At 40.5% G+C, this 26,591-nt stretch overlaps 1 protein-coding gene across 5 annotated transcripts in view; it reads left to right on the forward strand.

Moving 5' to 3' along the window:
- Positions 1 to 26,591, forward strand: part of LRCH2 (leucine rich repeats and calponin homology domain containing 2) — a 198,935-nt gene that overhangs the window by 121,922 nt on the left and 50,422 nt on the right. For 4 of the 5 annotated variants that reach the window (XM_033944408.1, XM_033944410.1, XM_033944413.1 and 1 more), the window contains exons 12-14: positions 13,297 to 13,374; positions 24,549 to 24,617; positions 25,389 to 25,437. In XM_033944408.1, the coding sequence (XP_033800299.1) occupies positions 13,297 to 13,374; positions 24,549 to 24,617; positions 25,389 to 25,437 (196 nt within the window). The remainder of the gene's footprint in view (positions 1 to 13,296; positions 13,375 to 24,548; positions 24,618 to 25,388; positions 25,438 to 26,591) is intronic. The other variant, XM_033944409.1, reaches the window with a different exon arrangement.

The raw sequence follows: 26,591 nt of genomic DNA on the forward strand, positions 1-26,591 counted from the left end.
GCCTGTAGGGGGTGATATCTTTGGTACTTTAATGGAATGGACAGTGCAGGACATGATGGTGCAGTATTTTGTGGAGTTTTTCTACAAAAAGTGCCTGCTTTTCGTATGGTTCTGGGTAACTCTAGTTAGATACAAGCATATGTGTTAGTTAAGGCCACACCCAATAGAAGCATACAAAAAGTTGGTGAATAAAAATCTGAATATGGATGTAACCAAGGCCAGAAAAACACACTATAGATTAATATTAAGGAAAAGCATAATAATCTCTTTATGTATTTTGCTATTAAGCCAGATCATAGAGGATAATTAGGTAATGCGTAACATACATGCATAGAGTTATTAAGAACTCCATCTTGGCTCTCTGCTGTTCTTTGTCCTCTCTGAGTCTTTGTTCAGCTTCCCGCCTTAAACCTCGTGGTTCTAATTGATACCAGATATGCTTAGGCTGGTTAGGAAGAGTATGTTAGATTATGTATCCCAAAATGGAGCATAACATGTATTAAGTGTGTGGGATGGATGAAAGGGGCCCTGAACGAATGATGGATGTATGAAAGATATATATGAAAGAATGGTGTGTACTTAATTTCTAATATTTTATATTAAGCAGCACCTGGAAATAGTTAAGTTAGAATCTGAGACGCTGCACTAGTCTCCAGTATAGGAAGGCTTCTGTGTGTGTATCAGTGAAACTTAACACTGTCAGTAGATCAGAGCAAGGGAGAACAGCCCATCCTTTCTCTGACTCTGATAGAGCCAATAAATTTTCAGCAGGTTGTCTTACATAAACAAACTGTCTGAAATAAGTTTTGAGAGTGACAAAAAGAATACAGTGGTGCCTCGCATAACGGACGCCTCGCACAGCGAACGCTGCGCACAACGAACTTTATGTCTTGATTCGTACAACGAACTTCGTTTCACACAACGAAGTCGCCCGAGCTGCATCCTTCCGCGCAGGCACTGCGCTTAACTGCCCTCTCTCCGCCTGGCTCCCTCTTGCCCCCCCCCCGACTCCCCGACACGATCGGGGCAAGAGGGAGCTCAAGCCCTCTTGCCCCCCCCCCGACTCCCCGACACGATCGGGGCAAGAGGGAGCTCAAGCCCTCTTGCCCCCCCGACTCCCCGACACGATCGGGGCAAGAGGGAGCCCAAGCCCTCTTTCCCCCCCGACTCCCCGACACGATCGGGGCAAGAGGGAGCTCAAGCCCTCTTGCCCCCCCCCGACTCCCCGACACGATCGGGGCAAGAGGGAGCCCAAGCCCTCTTGCCCCCCCGACTCCCCGACACGATCGGGGCAAGAGGGAGCCCAAGCCCTCTTGCCCCCCCCGACTCCCCGACACGATCGGGCCAGGAGGGAGCCCAAGTCCTCCTGGCCACGGCGACCCCCTAACCCCACCCTGCACTACATTACGGGCAGGAGGGATCCCAGGCCCTCCTGCCCTCGACGCAAACCCCCCCTCCCCCCAACGACCGCCCCCCCCAAGAACCTCCGACCGCCCCCCAGCCGACCCGCGACCCCCCTGGCCGACCCCCACGACACCCCCAACCCCCTTCCCCGTACCTTTCTGTAGTTGGCCGGACAGACGGGAGCCAAACCCGCCTGTCCGGCAGGCAGCCAACGACGGAATGTGCCTCAGGCCCTGCCCCCAGGAGGGACCTAAGGCTCCCGGGCCTATTCTGATTGGCCCAGGCGCCTTAGGCCCCACCAGTAGGCGGAGCTTTGGGACGGATGGGCCAATCCGGCCTCATTCCGTCGTTGGCTGCCTGCCGGACAGGCGGGTTTGGCTCCCGTCTGTCCGGCCAACTACAGAAAGGTACGGGGAAGGGGGTTGGGGGTGTCGTGGGGGTCGGCCAGGGGGGTCGCGGGTTGGCTGGGGGGGCGGTCGGAGGTTCTTGGGGGGGGCGGTTGTTGGGGGGAGGGGGGGTTTGCGTCGAGGGCAGGAGGGCCTGGGATCCCTCCTGCCCGTAATGTAGTGCAGGGTGGGGTTAGGGGGTCGCCGTGGCCAGGAGGACTTGGGCTCCCTCCTGGCCCGATATTGTCGGGGAGTTGGGGAATCGGCGGGGCAAGAGGGCTTGGGCTCCCTCTTGCCCCGATCGTGTCGGGGAGTCGGGGGGGCAAGAGGGCTTGGGCTCCCTCTTGCCCCGATCGTGTCGGGGAGTCGGGGGGGCAAGAGGGCTTGAGCTCCCTCTTGCCCCGATCGTGTCGGGGAGTCGGGGGGCAAGAGGGCTTGGGCTCCCTCTTGCCCCGATCGTGTCGGGGAGTCGGGGGGCAAGAGGGCTTGGGCTCCCTCTTGCCCCGATCGTGTCGGGGAGTCGGGGGGGCAAGAGGGCTTGAGCTCCCTCTTGCCCCGATCGTGTCGGGGGTGCCAGGGACCACACGGAGTCACCCACCGTACCACCCGATTCGGGTAAGCGCAGGTATCGGTGGGTGGCTTATTTGCGGGGGGGTGCCTTATTTTACATTTTTTTCTAAAAAGGGGGGGCTGTCTTATTTGATGGCCCTGCCTTATCATCGGGGAAACACGGTAGAAAAAAAAAAAAATGAACAGTTAAGTCCCAGTTTTTGCCGCTGAGACTCTGCCCTCTCTCACTGTAAAATTAGACTCTACTTAGTCTGTCTTTAAATTTAAAAAATGTGTGTTGTTTTAAAAAACAATTATGTTTTTAGATGTATCTAAATAAAAATAATAACCAAAAATTTATCTTTTTTTATGTCATCTTAGCATATTTTATGCTGCAGAACGAATTATTTTTTTTTACATGTATTCTTATGGGAAAACGCGTTTCACATAACGAACGTTTCGCATAACAAACTTGCTCCTGGAACCAATTAAGTTCGTTGTGTGAGGCACCACTGTATTAGATATGTAGTAAAATGTAATAATGTATATTCAGAAATGAATGTAAACAAGAAATATGATTTTTGAAACTTTTATTCCATGTTAAAAAGAAGTTCTTTGTCCAAATCTAAGGACAGCCTCTGTTAGTGGATTGGCTGACAGCCAATGATGTCAAACTGGACTGAAGATATATATTGGGGAGCAACGAATTATCGAGTTGAGATCTTTATCAGAAGGCCAGCATTTGGCAACTATAAAGAGCTCCAAATGACGCAAAAATAAACTTTTGAGGTCTATTCTGACAATTAATAAACGAAATAACTATTTTAATAAAATTTGCGTCATGTGTTATTTTTCATGTACTGTTTACACACCTAGAGCGAAAGCTAGCTACTTACGACTGCTTAGTACGCGTGTGCTGCCATGCTCACTCCAAGGACCTTGGACATCTTGCTGATATTCAATGTAGTTCCTGAGGTTAGAGTTACAGTGGAAGGAACAGTGTGCACAGTATTATGAAACCATAGAACTTTGGTTTTGTCTGCATTTAGTCTGAGTTTGTTAGATGTGGCCCAGGCCTGAATTTTGTCTATTTCATTTGATATTATCAGCGATATATTGTTAAGGCATGATTAATTGGTATGAGAAGAATGTCATCTGTTTATGAGAATATGCATTCATTGTTATTGAATTTGAAATGGCCTAGTGTGCTCATGTAAAGATTATAGAGGATCAGGGATAATGGTGATCCTTGTGGGTGAATGTGTGTACTACATACAGATACGAACGAATTAACGCAGAATGTAGGGGTTTTAGTGAGGTATTTAATAAAATTTGGAGCCCATTGACTAAATTTGTAAAAACATAATAATGTATTTTCATCGTATCTCTTCTTTTTTTTTTTGGTTTATTTATTTTTACACATCCAGGGGGTGGGGGGGGGGGGTTGGAAGGAGGGGAATAAATATTGATAGTGATATTTGGGTAACTTTATTCTTTATTTGTATTGTATATTAGGATATATTATGATATTATTATATGCAGGAAAATGAAATTATTGAATGATATTTATGTTACCTGTATAGATAATAGTGTAATATGTGGAATATATTTTGTTCTTTCATTTGTATGACACTGTTTTTGATTAAAAATCAATAAAGAATTTAAAAAAAAGGGATAAGGGTGATCCTTGTGGTACGTTACAGAACACATGCCAGTTTTTTGAAATGCTATGTCTTTGTAGATAAGATATGGTCTGTTTTGTAGGAAGTCTTTGAACTAGTTCAGGATGGTTCCTATGATACCTGTTTTGTTGAATTTGGCTAGTAATAGCTGGTGGTCAACCGAGTTGAAGGCAACGGATATGTCAAATTAAAGGATCGCCTGGCGGTCAACACTCAAGTATTGCTTGATATTGGTCGTTAAGGTCAGTACAAGGACCTCTGTGCTATGATTTGAGCGGAATCCAAGTTGAATGGGATGGAGGCAAGAGTGTTCTTCAATGTATGCAGAGAACTGTTTGCTGACATGCATTTCAAGAAGATTGGTTAGTATTGGGATTTCAGCTATGGGTCTGTAATTTGAGGGGTTTGAAAGGTCAACGTTCTGGGCTTTGGGAATTAGTGTTTATCCAACGATACTTAATCCTGATCTAACCCTAGATACCAGATCTATCAAGCATGTTTCTAACCTTGTGTTGGGAGGGTGATAGTAGATTCCAGTTTTTAATGCAGTCTTAGTTGGGAGGCAACTACAAAATATCAACTTCGTCATAAAAGGTATGCTTGCTATCAGTATGTAACTTGCAGTTTTGGATAAGTCTAAGTCTGCTTCTTTTCGGATAGGTGTAAGTAGAATTTCTCCAAATTCTTCTGAAAACCATTCTTATCTTCACTAACCAGTTCAATACATCTTCTGGCATATCCTGGTACAGGTGGAATGGGCAGAGATTAGTTGGCATCCTGTTCCGAATAGTCTGTTCACCAGTATATCGACTGAGCTACTGTCAGAGTTAACATCATTTAGTTGATTGTCTGCAGTGTTTCCAAATAGCTTAAATAGATTCTTGGATCCTTTTTTAGGCTGTTATGCAGTTTAGAAAGTTTTTAATAAACATAAACATATTTGCAAAGTGTAATGTTAATGAGTTAGGTCTAAGGGGATCTACATTTAAGACGGTCACCAATGAGCAGGTATCGGTTTTATCAGAATTTTAAACATCATCTTTAGGTCTGGTTTGTCTACCCCAATCATATCTGAGTAATATTTGTATTTGTGGTGTTTTATTTGTCTGTTTATAATGTGTATGTTGTTTCCTTCATTTGTCTCTAAGCGATTGATTCCTGACTTCCTCCAAGCTCTTTCTAGTTTTCGGCATTCTGTTTTTAAGTTTCTCAGCTCTGCCAAGTACTATGGTTTGTTTATTTTTTAAATCATTTCTAGGTAATGTTCTCTCTACTAATGGTACTATTGATTCTAATGTGAATTCTATAGATTTCATCCACTCTGTGATTTTAGTCTGGGTTTTAGTTCATTGTTTGTAGAAAGGATCCCATCTATTCCCAAAATATTGGAGCATCTATTTTTCCTCTAGATATAAACGATTTTCTTTTTGGACCAGGGTTGATATGTAATATTCTGCAATATAAGATGAAGCTACATATATAATGGTCTGACCAGTAGGACAGCAGCTTTGGTTTGTTTGCTATAACTGTGTCTACTGTGTGGCCTTTTATTGTATGTAGGGTCTGTTGCGGTATATAGAAATTTGAAAATTATCAAGAAATTAAGTAAGTTCATTAACATCCTCATTTAAAGTATTTTCTAAAGGTTGATTAAAGTCACATAACAGTATCAGAGGAACATGTTAATACCGCATTAAATATAAATTCATACACTTTTGATGCACATTTTGACTAGAGACCAGGAAGTCTTTGACAAAGCATGAGGCCTAAAGATTGTTGTGCTGGATCTCTTAAGTTAACATAATAACAACTCTATTTATGGTTCACATAGGGAGCTAATTTCTTCAGTTTCTAAGAAGATTTTTTATATACTGTATTATTGCTATTCCTTCTCCCTTTTTCCTGTCTGTTGATCTGTATCATTTTACAGCCTGCTGGGCAGACCTCTAATGTTATAGGGTCAGATTTATTCTTTCACCATGTCTCTGTAATAAGCATTATTCTAAGTTCAGATTCCATTATTATATCTCTGATCAGAGATATATGGTATGAGTAGTGGGATTCAGGTCTTTAGCAAGTGATGTTTTTCAAGTTTCTCCTGGTATTTTTTGAATTTTTATTTCTAGATTTTCAGCTCTGTGAGATAATTTCTGTATTGTGTGGCATTCTATCTGCATCAGTTGTCTATATGATGTATTTTCCCATGTAATTGGTCGTATGTTTTTGAGATCAGATATAATAACTGGGATCCTGATTTTAAAATCAAGGTTTGATTGTAGACCAGATAAGCTTTTGATGACTGACATACATATGTTAATGCTATCCAGACACAATACTAATCCAGCCATAATACTAATACTATTCACTTTATTGTAATCAATTTAGTGCGTATTGCAGAATGAAAAAAGTAGCTCACTCAGGTGGTGTTTTTGCATTGAAGATAGATGATGTATGTGTTGAGGAGGATAAGCCTCCACAGCTGGTCATTTGTTGAAAGGAACAGTTGTTACCTCTTCCTGTCCTGTCATACCTTTAAGAGGGAGGAGTGTCTAGTTCTTCTGATGTCGTTATGCACAGCTTAATGCCGTATCCCTAACTTCTTGAGATTCATTCATCCAGATGGTATTCTGATATTGTAGCCCAGTGAGTCGACTGTTCACTTCTGTGTTTCTCTTGGGTTGTGTTCAGGTGATGTTCGATCAGGATTTCCTCAGCTGTGCAAAAAAGCACGCCTTTGGCTTGTGCCTTAGGTGACACATTGCTAGGCATGTTGCTTAAGTAGGTGTTGCTTGTTGAAATCAGTGGGGGCAGAGTGATCTCCCACACCCTGTGGAGCATGCTCCACCTCCACACAAGGACCCCTATGCTCCTTTTCTGCTTTTTTTTCACGGGCAGCTCCTGTTGGTAATGGATCTGCCCTGTTGGATCTTTCTGAGGTAGCAAAACATGATAGGGATGATACATGGTGTATTGTTTACAGTATTCAACTTTTAAATCTATCCTGTTGCCATTCCGTGTTTATCTCAAACCATTTTTATCACTATCACCACCTCCAGATATCCATCATCCTTAATTTAATGAAAAAAATATTTTTCCTGGTGTTGCTCCTTGGTCTGTCATCTGTTGCTATATTCTCCACCAACTCAAAATGCCCTTGTTCTGCATTCACAATAATGCTGCAGTTTGATCATTCTTCCATAATATCTTAAATCATTTTGTCTCCTCTCTCAGGAGTGTTCACTTTAGTGCAGTTCTTTGCGTAATCCATAAAAATTCAAACTTTTTAAATTCTTTTGCAGTATTCCATGCTAAAATATTGAACAGAAATGGTCTCTGGACCAATCCCCGAAGCACCTTTTCTTAAGATGGAATCCTATTTATCACTCTCCTCTGTCATCACTCATTCACCCACCTTCAAAGCCTGTCCAGGACACTAGAACCCATCCATAGACTTATTGGTTTATTTATAGGCCTCCTATGGGGAACAGTTGATAATAGCTTTACATCAGATTCAAGTAAACTGATCCCAATTCTCTAGTCATCCCCCCCCCAAAAAAGTGACCAAATGCAGAAAAGAAGAGACATAAAGAACAGAGGTGGCATAAAAATAGAGTAAGGTAGGAATTATATAGGGGAAGAGATTTGCAGAAAAAGGATAAAGATAGGAGGCATAAGTAAATATAGGTAAGAGAATTAAGAAAGACTTTAAGGTGTGTATGTGGGGGGGAGTAAAACTGATCATAGTTACAGTGAAGAAAGGCATGGTGAAACAATGGAAATAGAAGAATTTAGAATCAATGAAGGTTTCTTTTAGAAACATAAAGTTGAGAAATTTTTAAAAGAAAATACTTACAAATTGGAAGTTTTTAACAAAAATGATATGAAACTCTATGCAAATTTCAGTAAATTTAGGCCATTTTATCAACATGACTACTTTGGAAACTAGATAAAATGGTTAAAAGTAAAAAAGAGCCATGAGTGATTACCAATAGTAAGATTTTGAAGGGAATTGACTTTGTAGAGAAAGGGATTGTTCACCCTCTCCAAGTTGAAGAGAATGAGAGGGCACACTCTAAAGTTAAAAGGGGATAGACTCCGTACAAACGTAAGGAAGTTCTTCTTCACCCAGTGTGTGGTAGAAATTTGGAACGCTCTTCCAGAGACTGTTATAGGGGAAACATCCTACAGGGATTCAAGAAAAGGTTAGATAAGTTCCTGCTGGACCAGAACATACACAGGTAAGGCTAGACTCTAGTAGGGCACTGGTCTTTGACCTAAGGGCCGCCGCGTGAGTGGACTGCTAGGCACAATGGACCACCGGTCTGACCCAGCAGCGGCAAATCTTATGTTCGTATTTTAGTTTGAATATTGTGTTCATTTGTAGAGGCTACACCTCTGACCAGGGCCAGCAAAAAGTGAGCATAAACAAGGCAGTTGCCCTGGGCCTTCCATGGTATATAAAGCCTCAGACCTACCTAAATCTGAAGGCAATACTTATTTATTTTATTTAGAAATTTATATACCACTTATAATCTAAGTGGTTTACATTCAGGTACTGGTAGGTACATTCAGGTACTGTCCTGGTAGGCTCACAATCTATCTGGTCTGTTGGTGGGCTTTTGACCCTCTTCTAAATTTCTTCCTTAGGTCTCAGCATGTTTAACACTGGCCCTGCCTCTGGCTGTGGACAGAGGAGAGCTTCTGACGATGTGTAGTCTGCGCTATGAGTCTGATAGGGCGAAAACTACAGAATCAAAGTACTGTATTTATACACTAGAAGTGAGGAACGCGTTGATAAGACATTCACATAATTCATGAGTAAATTTAAATTCTATATTTTATTTTATTTTTTTGTGTTTATTAGTAATTAGGTTGTATAATAGCATGATCATAAATGAAAAAATGTGATATTATTAAACTTGAGTCCAGTATGCAGATACAGTGGAACATACATAGTTATGCAAAAAAGCACAAAGATCTGGAACAGCCTTCCTCCCCACATCAGATCTCTTGAAGGTCTCCTAAACTTTAGAAAAGCTATTAAAAAAACCTACTACTTCACATAGCCTTTCCCTCTACCCTCTTCCACCCCATCCTATCTTGTGTTATTGCCTCAGCAAAAATTTCCATGATACGTGAAGAGGCTGATCTTTTGTGTATCATCTATACCCGTGCATTGATCAATATGATACTCAAATCATATGTCCCACGTATGCTAGATGCAATTTTTATTTGTTGAAATTATGTGATTAGTTTATACCTTGTATCCCTTTCTTATCCTCCCTCCAGTAATGCTTACTTGACTCTAAAGTGACCCTATCCAAGATTCCTCTAAAACTATGCAATGTCCAGAGAATAACCTATGTAATGTTATGTTGTAATGCTATGAATGTAACTAGGTTTACGAGTGCACCGGTTCCGAGTGCAAGACAAGCAAAACATTTGTAAAATCGGCGCCTCGGAAACTGAGCTTGACTCGATTTACGAGCGCATCTCCTACCGAGCACCCAAACAGCATCCCTTACCCCAATTTGGCACCGGCACCAATGCACAGGACATGCCGGTGCCCGAAGATCCTCCCTCTTGTCTGGGCTGGACTGGGCTGGGCCTTGAGCATCTGCACATGCTCAAGGCCTTCTGGTCTTGCTCTCTCTGAGATTCTCGGAGGGAGGATCTTCGATGCCCAGCCCAGCCAAGAGGGAGGATCTTCGGGCACCAGCATGTCCTGTGTGTTGGTGTCGGTGCCAAATCGGGGTAAGGGATGTTGTTTGGGTGCTCGGCGGGGAATGCCAGATCTGGGGGGGGGGTGCGATGCCAGTTCTGGGGGGGGGGGGGTATGGAGCAGCGCCGGTGGCCTCGGGGGGAACGAATCAAGCGAATTTCCATTGATTCCTATGGGGAAACTCGCTTTGATATGAGCACTTTGATTTGCAAGCATACTTCTGGAACAAATTATGCTCGTAAACCAAGGTACCACTGTATTGTAAAATTATGATTGTAAACTATAACCCTATCTGAGTTCTTTGGGGAAGATGGGATATAAAACCAAATAAATTAAATAAATAAATGAATAGCCTCAGTATACAGGGACTAGTCTTTAGTGACCCAACACACGATCCTTTTTTTGGTACACTCCTGCATCAGGTATCTATATAAAATAAATAAATATTACCTTATATAAAAATCCAAATAATAAAACCATAATTCTATTAGAAATACAGAAAATTGTGTATGAATAATGAACAATCTTACTTGTACCATTTGAAATAAATACAAATAAAATAAGGTCCTAAAAGTACTAGAAACAGTAAGACATAAAAAAGATGGATATATAAAAGAAATTGTAAAATACTTGTAAGTGCACGAAAACAGGTGAATGTATAAATAGATAATTTTTCCAATTGATGTTCTGATTTGAGGCAGACTTGCTCAGTAGTTTTAAGTCTCTCTCACTACTCACGCTCGTGTTATTCTGTTTTTCACCATTTTTGATGTGACGCCAAGACTCATTCACAAGTTTAGTGTCCCAGGTATGTTTAATTATTTTTTTTTTCTAACCATATGTATAATTTCATTTTTTACATTTTTTTTTTTTTTTCAGTTCAAAGATTTTGTTGATTTTAATATACAGCAAGAACAGGAAATGTTAACAAGGCAAGATACAAATAAGCTGTACAAACTAAGGAATCTTAAAATGTTGATGAACAATACGATACAGTGGACTGAACTATGCCTATCTAACAGGAGAGTGTCAGCACAATCTGCAGCCAACATTGTACATAGTATTCAAAGCACAAAGACACTGGAGCCATACCCCATAGAAATGTGAAAGATGAGCCATAATATGATATATACATTCTAATATTGGTAACTATAGTCTAGCACAGTAACTGAATGACATCAGTCCATATTACATTTTTTACATTTTAACGTACATGGGAATGTTTTTACTCGTTCAACGTTCTTAGTAGATTGTTGTGCAGTTTCTCTTGTCACTACCATTCTGTCATTTCTCGGCTACTGCATGTCCATTTCAATTCTTCTTCACTCAGTTTAGCATCCAAACTGTTGGCTTTGGTTGTGTTTCAGAATCAGCGTTTTTTGGATATTTATCTGATTTTGCTCCGATATTTTATTGTCACCTATATTGTGAGTTTTGGTTGCACTTTGTCACAGTTCTTCTCAGACATCTCAATTTCAATTTTAATTCATATTTTAACTCATAAGAACATAAGAATAGCTTACTTGGTCAGACCAATGGACCATCAAGTCCAGTAGCTCGTTCTCACAGTGGCCCATCCAGGTCACTAGTACCTGGCCAAAACCTAAAGAGTAGCAACATTCCATGCTACTGATCCAGGGCAAGCAGAGGCTTCCCCCATATCTTAATAACAGACTATGGACTTTTCCTCCAGAAATTTGTTTAAACCTTTCTTAAAACCAGCTACGCTAACCACTTTTATCACAACCTCTGGCAACGCGTTCCAGAGCTTAACTATTCTCTGAGTGAAAAAATATTTTCTCCTATTGGTTTAAAAAGATTTTCCTGTAGTTTAATCGAGTGTCCCCTAGGATCTGTTTTACAAAGCCATGCTAGCAGCTGCAGCGCAGTAACGGCCCCGAAGCCCATAGAGATTTAAAGGGCTTCGGGTCTGTTGCCGTGTGGCAGCCGCTAGCTTTGTAAAACAGGCTTTGTAAAACAGGCCCCTGTCTTTGTAATTTTTGATGGAATGAAAAATCGATCCACTTGTACCCGTTCTACTCCATTCAGGATTTTGTAGACTTCAGTCATATATCCCCTCAGCCTTCTATTTTCCAAGCTGAAGAACCCTAACCTTTTTAGTCTTTCCTCATACGAGAGGAGTTCCATCCCCTTTATCATCTTGGTCGCTCTTCTTTGAACCTTTTCTAGTGCCGCTATATCTTTCCTGAGATAAGGAGACCAGAATTGAACGCAATACTCCAGGTGAGATCACACCATGGAGCAAAGCAGAGGCATTATAATATCTTTAGTCTTGTTAACCATCTCTTTTTTTAATAACTCTTAGCATCTTGTTTGTTTTCTTGGCTGCCGCCGCACATTGGGCAGAAGATTTCATCATATTGTCTACAATGACACCCAGATCCCTTTCTTGGGCGCTAACCCCAAGGTGGACCCTAGCATCTGGTAACTGATTTGGGTTGTAATTTGTTTTTTGTTTATTCACTGTTTCATATTTGCTTGGGATAAATATGAATTCCAAGGTTTATTTTACGCAGTGATGCAGATCTGGTGGTTTTATACCATACTATATTGCATGAATATCTCAACAATGGATATAGCATATATTAGCATCATTGTTTGGTTAATTTTATTTGCAGTGCATATATTGTCAATCAGTTTCTAGGTATACGGCTTTGCGGTTCTAGGTGTTTTAGGAGCTTGGTTGGTAAGATGAATTTAATAAAATGTTGGCTTATTTCTCACTCAGCACATGCATTTTTTTGCTATTTTACATATAATGAGATGCTTTTGGTTCATTATTCGCATGCTATTCAACATTATACATCATTTTGTTTAGTTTTAGTTTTTACGAGTCATTTCCAACTATGTAATTATCTATTTATACGTTCACCTGTCCATGCACGCTCAAAGGTATTTCACGATTCACTATTTATTTTTATATATCCATCTTTTTTATTTCATTCTGTCTCTGGTATTCACATATACTTTTAGGGCCTTATTTCATTTTTATATAGATTTATATCTATTTCAAATGATACAAGTAAGAATGTTAATTTTATTCATATATAATTTTCTCTCTACTAGAATTATGTTTTTTTATTTGTATTTTTATGTATGGTAATTTTTATGTATGATTATGTAGAATCTTGATGCAGGCCTTGTGCACCAAAACACAGCTTGTGTTGGGTCAATAAAGATTAGTCCCTGTTCATTGAGCCCCTTTGTGATTTTATGCTTGACTGACTTCAGTGTGCTTTGACCCTCTCTGTGGTGTTTTTTTACATGCATAGTTAGTGACACATTCTTGTATTCATTGTTTAAACGTAGAATAACTTGTCCTTTTGTACAACTGGTGGTGTAGTTTTTTGGAGCATCTATCTAATAATAATTTACTATCCTTATGTAGCATTTATTCTTTCATTCCCTCAAAATCTTTACATCCTTTACATTTTAATTTTATATACTAATTACTCCCCTGTCCTCTCCTCCACCTTCTGTTTTTCTTCTTACATCTTTGCATTTGGGTGGTGTACGTGAAATGTGAATACAGACGGAAACCATTAAGTTATAGAACATCATTCAGTGAAAAACTGTTCCAGAGGACCAGGGCTGCAGGACGTGCATCAAGGTATCTTGTATTTATGGAACTTAAAAAATAATATCCATATTAAGCATGGTAAAATTACATTAATGTTGTTCAAGAGTAGATGTAATTTTAAATATCTAAGGCCATTTTTTACTAAGCCTCGCAGCCGAGTGCAGCGAGGCAAATGCACCGATGCCCATTCAATTGCTATGAGCGTCGGAGTATTTACAGTGCAGGCCACTGCTGTTGGACTTAGTAAAAGAAGTAGGATTAAATTAAGAGTAGGATATTGGTACTCAAGCATGACTGATAATTTTTGCAAAATATGTTTCTCTATATCTGATAAATATTCTTATTTACAAAATCATTATTATCTTTATAGAATGCATGTGGAAAATTTCTGTACATAAGCCACGCTTCTAAATCTACTACCATTATAGCTGATTTTGTAAATGTGTGATTCAGTTCAGTCTCATCTACAAGTAGAAATCTTAGGGCCCTTCTCATTGATTAATATGTTATGCTTCATTACTGCATATGATTATGGTGTAGTATAGCACTACAAGAAAAAACACAATACGCCAGTAGTGATATAGGAGACAAACAGCATACAATACCTTACAGATGGTTGTGTACCTCAACTCGCAAGTTGGATTGTAGAAGGTGTCAATCATTTTTCTCAGCTCCACCTCCTTGAATCCCTGGGCAGTGCCCTTTCTCTTCAGACTTGCACCTTCTCAGCTTGCTTGAAGAACTTATTTTCTTCTGCTCCGCACTAGATTTGGTATTTTCAGATAATCCAATCATTGTCAAGACTTCCCTGTGCTAAGAGGGTCTCAGTAGTCCTGGGACATCTCTCCCTGTGAGAGGGTCAGGCATTGGGGTCTTGAACAGAGTTTTGGTTCTACCCTGCTCATAGATGCACTGGAATAATAATAATTGTACAAATATTTCCAATCAAATATTGTTTATTAAATTTAACAGAAATCTTGTTTCAAAAGGCATTTGTACAATGGAGACGCATTTCAATCAGAAAGTGTAAATGCAGCTATTCTGAATAAATGTTCTCAGAGAAGCTGTTCCACTAGGTCCACTTATATACCTAATATATGACTACATTTTACTGCCTGCATATAATTGGTCCAGAATACTTGATACCATATAAGACGCTTGCATGCATATTGGGGAAGTGTCTTCCCCCTCATACAAGAATTCCTAAAAGTTACATTTTAATACTAGCTTACATCATTTATAAAATACAGAAAAAATAAAAAGTCTTGCAGTATACTTACAAAAGAAAAATTATCCATACACACAGCTTTAAATAATTCCCTTAAAAGTCAAACTGCTGCTCCCATGTTACTGAGTGATTTTGCAAATGTGCACTGAGATCCTTTGTCTCAGTGAAAGAGAAGGGGAGTGGCCCATCCACTCCCACAACATCTACTTTTAACAAGATAAATCCTCCAGTACATTTTTGAGGTAATTATATTCTAAAATGAAAGTTCCTACATTTATATTGTAATAGTTTACTAAAATTTAATTCATCATATATGCATTTTGTATATCCAATTAGCATTTCTAACTTTACTCTGCAAAAAAGGGAAAGGGAGCCCCCTGCCCTGGAATGTAATCTCTGTAGTAAGAAGAAAAGTCCATCTCAATAGCAACCAGGTCAAAAGCCAAACCTTATCTGCCCCAGGTCATTGGAGACCAGACTTGGCACACATTGAAACAATGGAATTAAGCTGCAGCCTGGTTTATCTTCTCTGGCCTTCAACAAAGCTTATCAATTAATTCTAGTGCCCTGAGAGAAGGCCTACTCTTTTCCTGTTTCCAGTGACCACAGCACAAAACACATATTTTTTCAAATCAATATATTATCCCATATTTGTCCCTGGTTTGTGTTCTGGTTCATCCAATTGTGATTTTATATAGCCATTCATAAAACCTTCTCCTCTGCTTTTGGATGAAGTCCCTGTCTTATCAATAAAACCCTAACTAGTAAATCCGAAGCAATGGGAGGAAAATATAATGGCTATTTTATTTCATCTTTGCCCCTTCCACCACATATCTATCCATTTTTAATAGGCTGTCTACCCCAGGCATATTTGAGCCGAAGGGCCACATCAGTCTGCAGCCAGGAGGGCAATTCTTTAAAAAAAAAAAAAAAAAAGTACCTGCCTGGCCGGCCTGCTCTAACACTTGGAGCTTGGGAATAGGTTCCCTGAGAGCGGTGCTCACCCCTGCGGAGTCAGGTGTTTGAGCGCAGGCTGATTAGACCCTGCAAATGATTAGGAGTCTTGGCAGATGTTAGCTGTGTGTCTCTCTCCCCCCCCCCCCCCCCGAAGAATTGTGTAGGAGCATGAGGGGTCAAGGGTTTCAGGTTTTGGAACCTTAATAAAAGGCAGCCTAAAGAGACAAAGCTGCTGGAGCCATCCTTGCTTGTTTGAGGCAGAAATTTCTTCTCCATTTCCAGATGCAGTGAGAAGCTAATGCAGGCACAGCACATGGCAGTTCTGTGAGTACAGCTCATTACTGTCTATGGGAAAATTGGAGTGGGTCAGAAATTGGAAAAACTAAAGTTTTATGGGGTTCTCCCAAGTGTCCCCTACCTCTTAAAATCATATTTTCAGCATTTTGGAACTTGGGACAGTTTTTTAGTGCCAAAATGTTGCCATGGTAGCCATTTTAGATTTCCTGAGTTTATTGTAAAAGCCTCTATCTGACTCCAAAACATTTCTATGTGGGTTTAAATCAATTGTAATAGACTCCTTAGGTGATTTTACCCCTATATGATGCCAAATTTGCGCTGGATGGGTGCCTGTGAAGTGTCTGTGTACTGCATGCCATGTGGCATGTAATGGGAGGTGGGAGCTGGGAGCTTAGCCACCTCTGGTCCACCTGCGGGTCATGAGTTACAGAAAGTGCGACAGCTGGGTTTCAAAACAATGTTAGAGCCCCTAAACCATGACTACACATCACTGGTGAAATGATGCTGTGTGAAAGCACCTGACCCTGAGAGGAGGCGAATTTCAGATCAGCAGAGGTCCCCAGAGTATCCAGGTCAGGTCTTTTGTCCCCTATTTTGTGATTTTGATGTATGCAGCCTACCAAAAATATAAATGAATGCCTACAGGGTGTCAGCAGAGAGGTGCACAGAGATGGTTACCTAGGCAGGCTCAAGCTCAGGGAGACACTATATATTTCATATATAAGTGCCCAAGAAAGATGATTGGAGGCCAATCCTAGATCTCAAGGCGGTCATTGTGACGTTGAAATTCCCACATTCCGGATGGAACCTGTGAGATCAGTCATTGCTTCGGTGTCTCTGGAGAAATTTTTGGCCTCACTGGATCTAACAGAGGCTTACTTGCATATTCCCAGATCTCAAAAAATTTCTCAGGTTTCATGCGCTAGAGAAGCACTTTCAGTTCACAATTATGCCTTTCGGTTTGGCCACTGCACCGTGCATATTCACCAAAGTAATGGTAGTTCCAGCAGCCCACCTGCTTAGGTTCATTCTTACTTGGACAGTTGACTGATCACAGCACCATCCTAGACTGCCGCCAGGCTGTTTCTTAGTTAATCTGACTCTTACAGGATCTTGGGTGGATTATCAATTTCACAAAGAGCCACCTGGAACCAATTCAGTGTCTGGAGTATCTGGGAATACTGTTCAACATGGAAGAGGGCCGAGTGTTTCTTCCAGAGCCACACAAACTGAAGCTCAGACATCTTGGAGAAGCCAGCTCCTAGGGCTTGCCATTACCTGCAGGTTCTTGGGGTCCATGGTGGTGACCATAGAGGTGATTCAATGGGAAAGAGCACACTTGTGCCCCCTAAAGAGCTCACTGCTGGCATGTTGGTCTTCTCAGTCAGACTCACTCCAGAAGGAATTAGCCTGGGAGGCAAGACAGAACTTAAAATGGTGGCTCCAGCAAGAGTCATTATCCAGAGGTCGTCTTCTCCACATAGAGTTGTGGGTGATAACTAACAATGGATGCTAGTCTCTATGACTGAGATAGACATTGCAAGAGTCACTCATTGCAAGGCCGATGGCTGCCATTGCAGAAAACATGGTTCATCAGTAGACTGGAGTTGAGAGCCAACCGGTTAGCTCTCTGCTTTTTCCAAACGCCGCTGAAAGGAAAAGCAGTCAGAGTATTCTCTGACAATGCTACAGCGGTGGCGTATGTAAACAGGCACAGTGAAACAAACAGTTGTTCTCTGAAGCTGGAAGCCCAATTGTTTTGTGGGCAGAAGTCCTCCTGCAAGTGATAACAGCGATACACTTAGTGGGAGTGGATAATGTCCAAGCCGAATACCTCAGTAGGCGGATGCTGGATCCAGAGGAATGATCATTGTCCCAAAGAGTGTTTAGCTGCATTGTGAAACACTGTGGGTACTCAACATTCCATCTCATGGCGTCAGACAACAACAAGAAAGCCTCTCAGTTTTTCAGTCGAAGATTCGAGTCAAGAAGCGTTGGAATGAACGTTCTTATTCAACCTTGGCCGGCAAGAGCACTGCTGTATGTGTTCCCACTGTGACTGATGATAGGCCGAGTCATACGCAGAATAGCAAGCCATCGGGGATTGGTAGGTCTCAGATTGGCTACATCACCCATGGTACACAGATTTGGTCCACTTGTAGTGGGACAGCCACCTCAGACTACTTCTGTACCACAGCATTCTGTTACAGGGTGTCAAACCTCTACCCCAAAGAGCGTAACGGTCAGTCAGGTAGTGACAATTGTCCAATCTGGCGTGGTCCCCCTGGAACTAGGAGAGCCTCTCAGGATTTTTACCTCTAGGCAACAGCCTATAATTGCTCTTTCAAAGGTCTTGCAAAGAACACCATTTAGTCAAAATGGCCTTAATGAAGAAATATAAACTTTATTTGGCCACAGGCCTCAAAATCATAGTCCATCACAGGTTTCAATGTGAGCATAAAACTATAACCAAAAGAAAAGGTTCCTCAAAACAAACTAACTCTATTGCCAGCTCTGGACTTTAGTAGACAAATTATATACAGTCCTCTTCACCAGAGTCTAAGGTTAGGCATACTTTATGCAAGAAAAAAGAATACAATCCTATAGTTTAAATGCTTCACTGTTTTACAGCAGCTTCCTATTCCTGAGCTGCAGGATGGGAGTTTATGGCAGTGATTAAAGACCAGCACTACTGGAATGCTGGCACAGATAACCATGCAGATGAGACAGAACAACTTACACTTCTGTGCACACGTTCTTTAGCAAGGCACACAGACAGTTTGGACATTTAGGCAGGAGACAGCAAATCCTGGTTCTCAAAGATGAACTCAATCCAAAACTAGGATGGTGTTTAACAGAGAAAACATAGCAGTTTTACACTCGGAGATTTTCAATACATATCTGAGAAGCATGCAGGCTAAATGCAATTAACAGGCTGCTATAGTAACAACTAACAGCTGGTGTCCTCACACGAAGTTCTGTGTACAGTGAATCAGAGCACCAAACAGGCTGAGTTTTCTGCCCAATGAAAAAAATTCTGCCCACTGTCCCGCTCTGTCCTGTACCCTGTCCCCCATCTAGTGATCTAATGGTAAGTTGGAACAAGGGTACAAGGCAGGTCTAGCGGTAGGCAGCCCCCTTCCCTCCCCTCCCCCCCCCGGTACCTTTTTTTAGATACTGGCGGTCCAGCATGCTTTCTGTGCTCCTGCCTCGTTGGATGGCTGCTGATCTCTTCCGTTCCGGCAGCGGCAGAGAGGCGCACAAGGCATGCTTGAGCCTGCCTGGTCCCGCGTCACTCTCTGAATGGCTGCTGTCAGTTCTCGCGGGACTCGTGAGAACTGACAGCAACCATTCAGAGAGTGGTGCGGGACCAGGCAGGTGTGCGAAAAGCTTGTTCATGCCTTGTGCGCCGCTCTGCCGCTGCCAGAAGAGATCAGCAGCTATCCAGCGAGGCAGGAGCATGGAAAGTGCACTGGACCGCCAGGATTTTAAAAAGAGGAACTGGGGGGGGTGGGGGTGGGGGTGTTTATATTCACTCCATAAGACGCACCCTTATTTCCACCCACTTTTTTGTGGGGAAAAGTATGTCTTATGGAGCGAAAATTCGATAATACGATAATACGATAATTCCTGACCCCTTCCTAGTGTTTACTCCTTTTTATGTGCTTTCCTATCTAAACTGTAGTTCTGCCTTCTATCCTCCCCTAAAGGTATGTCATGAGTAATGCCTGTTGTTCATAGGACTTGCGACTTAGGCCAAAACAGACTTAGACGTTTCTTTTGATTGTGCCCCTCCACGTGTACACTAGTATATTTGTAAGGTTACATACATATATCACAGTTAAGCCATCGGGAATGCCTTAAAAGTAGGTGAAATCTTTCAGTGCACCTAGTTTCACATTTATTTTCATTTAATATTCTGTACCATGAACATACCATCTGAGCATCTCACAATATCAGTCTGAGAAAAGGAAAAGAACTACAATACGAATAGAAAAAAGAAATAATGAAAAGATAAGTAGCAAAGGGGTTAAGTAGATGGAAAAGAGAATCATTACCCTAAAACAGAGGTCTCAAACTCACGGCCCATGGGCCTCATGCAAAATTGTCATTTCTTTAATAAGACATTAACTATTTTTTTCTGCAGCCCTCCAAGTACCTACAAATCCAAAATTGGTGCCTTATGCATATAATTGTTAAAAAGGAATGTCTTTAAACTGAATTTAAACCTTTCAAGGTTATATTCCAATCGAAGATAAAGTGGTAGTGAATGCCAACATTTTTAAGCATGTATATTCCAATCCAATTGTATAAGAATCATTTTCCCCATGTGAAACATACTTAACATGCAGAATAAGCTTCATAAAATTATTCCTTGATGGTTGATGGCAGAAACCAAATAGACCAGGGGTGTCCAATCTTTTGGCTTCCCTGGGCCACATTGGCCTAAAAAAAATTTCTGGGGCCGGACAAACGCTGCAACAAGACAGAGAAGGGAGCCGGCAAGACGGTAAACACCCAGGGGCAGCAGAGGAAAACACTGCATCGCCCACGACCGGGGCCGCACAAAATACTTCACAGGGCCACATGTGGCCCTCGGGCCGCAGGTTGGACACCCCTGAAATAGACCATCCAGTCTGCTCAGCTGAGATTCTTCTGCTTTGGGACTTTAAATATATAAATTTCCATATGCAGCCTAATACTAATTCCTCCTCTTCCCCTTTTTGTTGTGTACCTGAGCATTTAAACTCTTTTTTTTTTTTTTTTTTTCTACCACCACCCTCCATATCTGTATGCTCAAGTCCACTAGATATTGCTCACCATCTTTGCTGGTAGGCCACCTCAGGTTACCTAAGCTTCAGTTTTGATTCTTATGAGACTAATATTAAATCCAGCACCCAAGCTCTTTCTTTGATTTATGACCAAGTTTTGTAACAATATTCACAACCACCAAAACATATGAAACTGTTGTCTAATGAAATTCAACCTCATTGTGCTCATTGAAGTTTGGATTTAAGCAGGTTACTATAACTAATGGAGTGAACAGTTTGAGAGCTGTATTGTATTTTCGGCTTGTAACCACTGTTGCATACAATTTACTCCAGTACCCCTTTACCTTCCTTTTTTGCCCAAAGGGGTCCTGTGTATTTATCTCGCATCTGGTTTTTCTAACATTGGTGCTATATACTGTTTTTCTATATCTGTATTTATAAACTATATACCTGTGGAGGAGCATAATCAAAAGGAATGTCTAAATCCGTTTACATCCATCTCGCAAGTCGTCCAAAGTTAAAAAGAGCCTAAGACACATTTTCGAAAGAGACGTCCAACTTTTTTTTACTTTCGAAAATCGTCTAATTATACATCCTGCCGATCTGATTGTCCAAGCCGCTAAATCGTCCATCTTTATACCACATTTCCGTCCACCTTTCCGTCCAAGTCCAAAACGCCTAGAACAAGCCCTGTTGGACGTGGGAGGGGTCCACAAAGTGATGGATTGAACACCCAGACATGCCACCTAAATAGTGGGGTACCTTACAGGGCACTGCTGTGAACTTCACAAAAAGGGTGCTATGGTTCTCCTCTCTACAGCTCCATTATAGGTCATGGTAAGCCTAGACCCACTTATCTACCACCCCAATAGCCCTTATGGCTGCAGGAGCCACTTATATGCCAGTAAAAAAGGGTTTTGGGGGTGTATAGGGCAGTGCACATAATTAAGTATCAATGCAGTGATTACAGGGGCTTATGGGCATGGGTCCTCCTCTCTATGGGTCCCTAACCCACCCCCAAGACAACTTAAGTTGCCTCTGGGCTGGACAACTAGGCTTTCCTATGCCACGCGGCCAGGTGATGATGGTCTGGAGGCTGAAATTTAAAGTTGTGAATAAAATGTTTTTGGGGGTGGGGGGATTGGTGATCACTGGGATAGTGTGTGGGGGTCTGTGTTATGTGTTTGCAGTGCTTATCTGGTGACTTTAGGTGGGTTTGTGTGACTTAGACCATGTTTTACATGGTCTAAGTCACAATGTCCAAGTTCCATTGATCCTGGGCTGTATAACTTTCGGTTATACATGCTGTATGATTAAGTCTAAGCCAGCCCATGTCCCGCCCAACTCCCACCCTCAACACGCCTCCCGAAACGCCCTGTTTAGCTTTGGACGTTGAGCAGCACTATGAAGGCCTAGGTCGTTTAGAAATACGTCCAAAACCCGTTTTTATTTTTGGCTCTTGGACATTTTTGAGAAATGTTCGTCCAAGTGCCGACTTAGGCCGGTTTTTGGACATTTTTCTCTTTCGATTATGAGCCCCATAGTATATTGTAGGTGGTATATGTTTAAGACTCATTTTAAAGAATTTAGAAGGCTATTTTAATAAGTTAAGTAATGTTACTTGAAACACCTCTTTATTCTTTGTATGCCCCCTTTCATTTCAACTTTGAAATAAGGCATAGGGTCTAGGGAAGTACAGGGATGGATTTTAAAATTGTTTAATGAAAAATAAATTGCCCTATTTTCTTTGCTGCTCCTAGCAGTTTTTAATAAGCTTCCAGAATAGCTATGATGCACAAAACATCTAGCAATGCAGCATTCTGTGACAGCTTTCCTCTGTAGAGGTAAAGCTTCAGGATCCCCCCCTGAAAAGCCTGTGCAGGTAGCAGGCCCACCTGCTGTGTCACATCATACTTTTGCCTGAGAGCTCTTCTTTTATGGTAATAGAGGAGGAAGTAGCTCAGTGCATAAAAAATGCAGAGTTCTGCATTAACTGGCTCTCCTCCACTTGGAGTACTGAGCAACTTGCATGATTAACATTTAAGGAGTCACAACACCAACAGTAGACTCTCTGTATAGAGACTCTAATTGTCAAGTGTTCCAAATTGGAGCTGAATATGAAGGAAGGTTTTCTAGCACTCTAGTACTGATCAGCTCAAAGTTTCTAATTGTTGCTAAAAGACAGTACTCATTTAGATGATATTCATTTTCCTGTGAGAGTAAGGGCTCCTTTTATGAAGGTGCGCTAGTGGTTTTAGCACATGCACCGGATTAGCGTGCGCTATAGCGTGCACTAGCCGGAAATCTACCACCTGCTCAAAAGGAGGTGGTAGCGGCTAGCATGCGCGGCAATTTAGCATACGCTATTCCGCGCGTTAAGGCCCTAGCGCACCTTCGTAAAAGGAGCCCTAAGTCTGAAGAATAATGGGAATTGCTGTGTATGTCAGAGCATGTTCCTCCAACCTTTGTCTGAAGCAAGGATAGGTCCCTAAGAACCTTTCTTGAGGCCATACTCATTGATTTGAAGGTCAAAGGAGATAAAGGATACTATATTTTATCTAAGAGTTGTTTTTTTATTTTATTTGGGTCCTTTAATGTGGATAGAGATTTTATTGTGATTTTAGTTTTTATTGTCGTTGTTAAGACACTTTAAATAAACTACAACTTTAGGTCCTTGAACATTGAGTTTGTTTGGTTTTGTCTTTATAGATAACATTAACTAGGGAATCCATGAGTTGTTGGTGACTCTGCTGGTCTTCAGTGACAGTGTAGCTAGCTGCTTGTTAAGTGTGTTCTCTGTAGCTAGCAGAATCATCAGTCATCCATTCCTTTTTACATTTCCTTCTGAAGCTGAACTCCTTGAGCTAAATAATAGAACTGAGGCATGCTACAGGGCATGGCAACTCAGGTAGTAGTACCATGTATGCTCTGAAATGGTTTTTGTCAACATTTTGGAGATATTTTTGAAGTACCTTAGTGCCAAGAGTGATATCACCACCTACACATATGACTAGTGATTATGTCACTACTTGTACACTGACAGTTCTTATGATAAGAAATAAACACACCAAAAGTAATAATCACGGATCATGGGTTTCTAGAGTTGGTATCTATGCCTGATCTGTTTGTTCTGCTTGTTGTGATCCTGGTTGTATGTTCCCTTTGCAATTGCTAATAAAGATAATTTCAAAAAAGAAATAAACACACCATAAATAAAAAGATAGTCTAGAGAGCATGATATAATGCTTTATTGCTGGATTTCCAAATGCTAGTGGTTTCTGATTCTTGTTTAACTTTCAGGTTGAAATTAAATTGAAAAGATTTAGTACATGGTAGAAAATTTAGTAATTCTAATCTGTTTGACATGATCGTGCCACAGTTATTTATTTATTTATTTTGATTTCTATCCCATTCTCCCAGAAGCTCACAATGGGTTACAAATAGACAGACATTCACAATCGTTTGAAAACAGACTAGTCATGTCAACAAATAGGTTACATTAGACAATAACAGAGCTTATTCTAGAGACCAGACTGGCCATAGCGAAGAGTACTAGGAGAAGTATATTGAGGAGACAGTTTTTAATGGCCCGACTGGCGAAAAGAGGAAGGTCTTTACTGCTCTGCGGTAGGTCATTAGTGAGTCTAGCAACCTGATCTGTGTGGGTAGTCGGTTCCATAGCTGAGGTAGGAAATGGCTGTAGGATCTTTTGTACGCCGTACTCATTCGGAGGGATCTCCCTGTGGGAATGCAGAGTCTTTGTTCCGCTTTGGAGCGGAGGGGGCAGTTAAGGGTGTATATGCGTAGCTTGGATGCTATGTAGTTAGTTTGTTTATGGTACTTGCCCTGATAAAGATTTCATGAATTAGTTTGGTATATTTCTAAAACTTTGTAAAACTATGTGTAGTATTAGTAAATAGAATTTTCTAAGAGTTTTGTTTTGTTTTTAGGTTTCTTAATCACTCATCCTCTGTGAGCACAAGAGACAGATCAAAGCAAACTAAGGAATCAGAGAAAAGGTATGCAGGTTATAGTATTTTATATTTTCTTCTCTGAATTTTCTCTCAAGTTAAAAAAAAAAGAATGTTTCAACTAATGATTTTTTAATATGGTTTGAGATTGTAATGTATTCTTAATTTTCAAATTTGTGTTTAGAATCTTTTCTCTTTGAGTACTTTGCTGCTAATAGCTAAATACGTATACTAGGGATGTCCAGAAAAATGCAAAGTTTGAGCAACTTTACTAATTGAAGATTTTCCTATGAATTTGTATGTGCTTAATCACAAAATATTTTTTGTACAGTTTCTTAAGGCTCATCCTGGGGTTGCTCAAAGCTAATGAATATAAGTACCACCAAAATCTGTCCTCCCCCCCCCCCCAACTTCAAAGCTGTTGAACAGTTTTCCACAATAAAGTGCAGGCATTGAAGGTTCATTTAATAAAATACTGCTAGATTTTTGCATAAAATGTCTTTAACAATGTATCATTGCTGAGAGTGAAAACATAACTTATAGGTATAATACCAAGAAATGAGTTCCATTGAGCAAAATAGCAAATTTTAAGAAAAACGGAGCTTTGTGTAATCAGTGGCTTTGGGCAACCTCAGGAGGGGCTTTAAAATTTTTTAAAATTATTTTTTGATCAAGCACAATCACATTCATGGGAAAAATTTCAGTTTTGCATAGCTTTTGCAACTTCAGACTTTTCTGGCCAACCCTAGTTGAATGTTTGGAAAGAGCATCTTTTTATCTAAGACAAAATCATCAAGACAAATATTTTTTACTCTTTAGTAACTCAGAAGATGATATCAACTCACCATTATCACCATGCAGTTGGCAAGTAAGTAAAAATAAAGTACTTTATTTAAAAGAGTACATGGTCATTATTTTTGTGTGCTGATGCATGTTTTTGCTATATAAATTTGTTCTTGCATTTAATTTAATCATTTATAAATCCACCTTTTCAAGAAAATAGATTTCAGTTTGTAATCAGTTATGTAGTATGAATTCTGAAATGCTTTTTCTGTTTGTAGATACTTTATATCTCTGTGTGTAACATACAATAAATAGACTGTTAACTGGAACTCAATTAACCAGAACTCTCAAGCAACCAGAAAAAAAAATCTAAGAAATACTGTAATACTTTAAATAAAAATGAAAATAAAATCAATTTCTGGTGGAAATTGAAGTGTAAACTTGGCACGCCACACCTGAGTACGCCCACACTTTGCCTACCACATGTCTGGTAGTTTATCTGGAACAGTTTATTAAGACTTTTAACATCACAAAAATGAAACATTCCATTTAGATTGCATGAAAATCAGGGGTTTAATAAGAGAAAGAGTCATGCTTAGAGAATTGGTATTCGTATTTCAGTTAATCACAATGGATTAGTATCAACTCTTTGCCAGATTGAATTGATTTATCTTTATCGTATTCTTTTTTGGTCTAGTATCTTTGCACAATGCCTTTTCATTTTTCAGTAGAAACCGCTTCTCATTCAGTAACCTGACTGACAGTTTGATAGATTGATTTGTATGCTAATTCTCTGTACTCTAGGTTTCTGTAAAACCTGTTCAGCTTTGAAAATTAAAGCACTTCATTACTTAAGATCACTCGTTTTGCTTTTCATGCATAGCTGTGTTTTGTTTTGGGTTTTTTGTATGTTAGTGACACATTTTTGGTTTTCTTAAATTATTTTAGAAATGCTTTTTTTTCCTGTCATTTGTCTATCTGTATTTTGTTTTGTTTGTTTAATCTCTGCATGAACAATGTGTATAATTTTAAAAACAGGGGCAGCTCTAGGAAGGGCCACTAGCTGGACTGTTTGGGATTTCCATAAATTATGAACACTTTTCAATAAGAAAAATTCTAGGGTTACTCAGGGAGGAAACATCTGTATATTTACGATGTTGTAGTGAAGTTAAAGGCACAACGTTTCTTTTATTTACTCCCACTAAGTTTAAGATCATGCTGAATTTTGTATTTAGATCA

This window comes from Geotrypetes seraphini, chromosome 5 (genome assembly GCF_902459505.1).
Source record: "Geotrypetes seraphini chromosome 5, aGeoSer1.1, whole genome shotgun sequence".
NCBI classification, from domain to species: domain Eukaryota; kingdom Metazoa; phylum Chordata; class Amphibia; order Gymnophiona; family Dermophiidae; genus Geotrypetes; species Geotrypetes seraphini.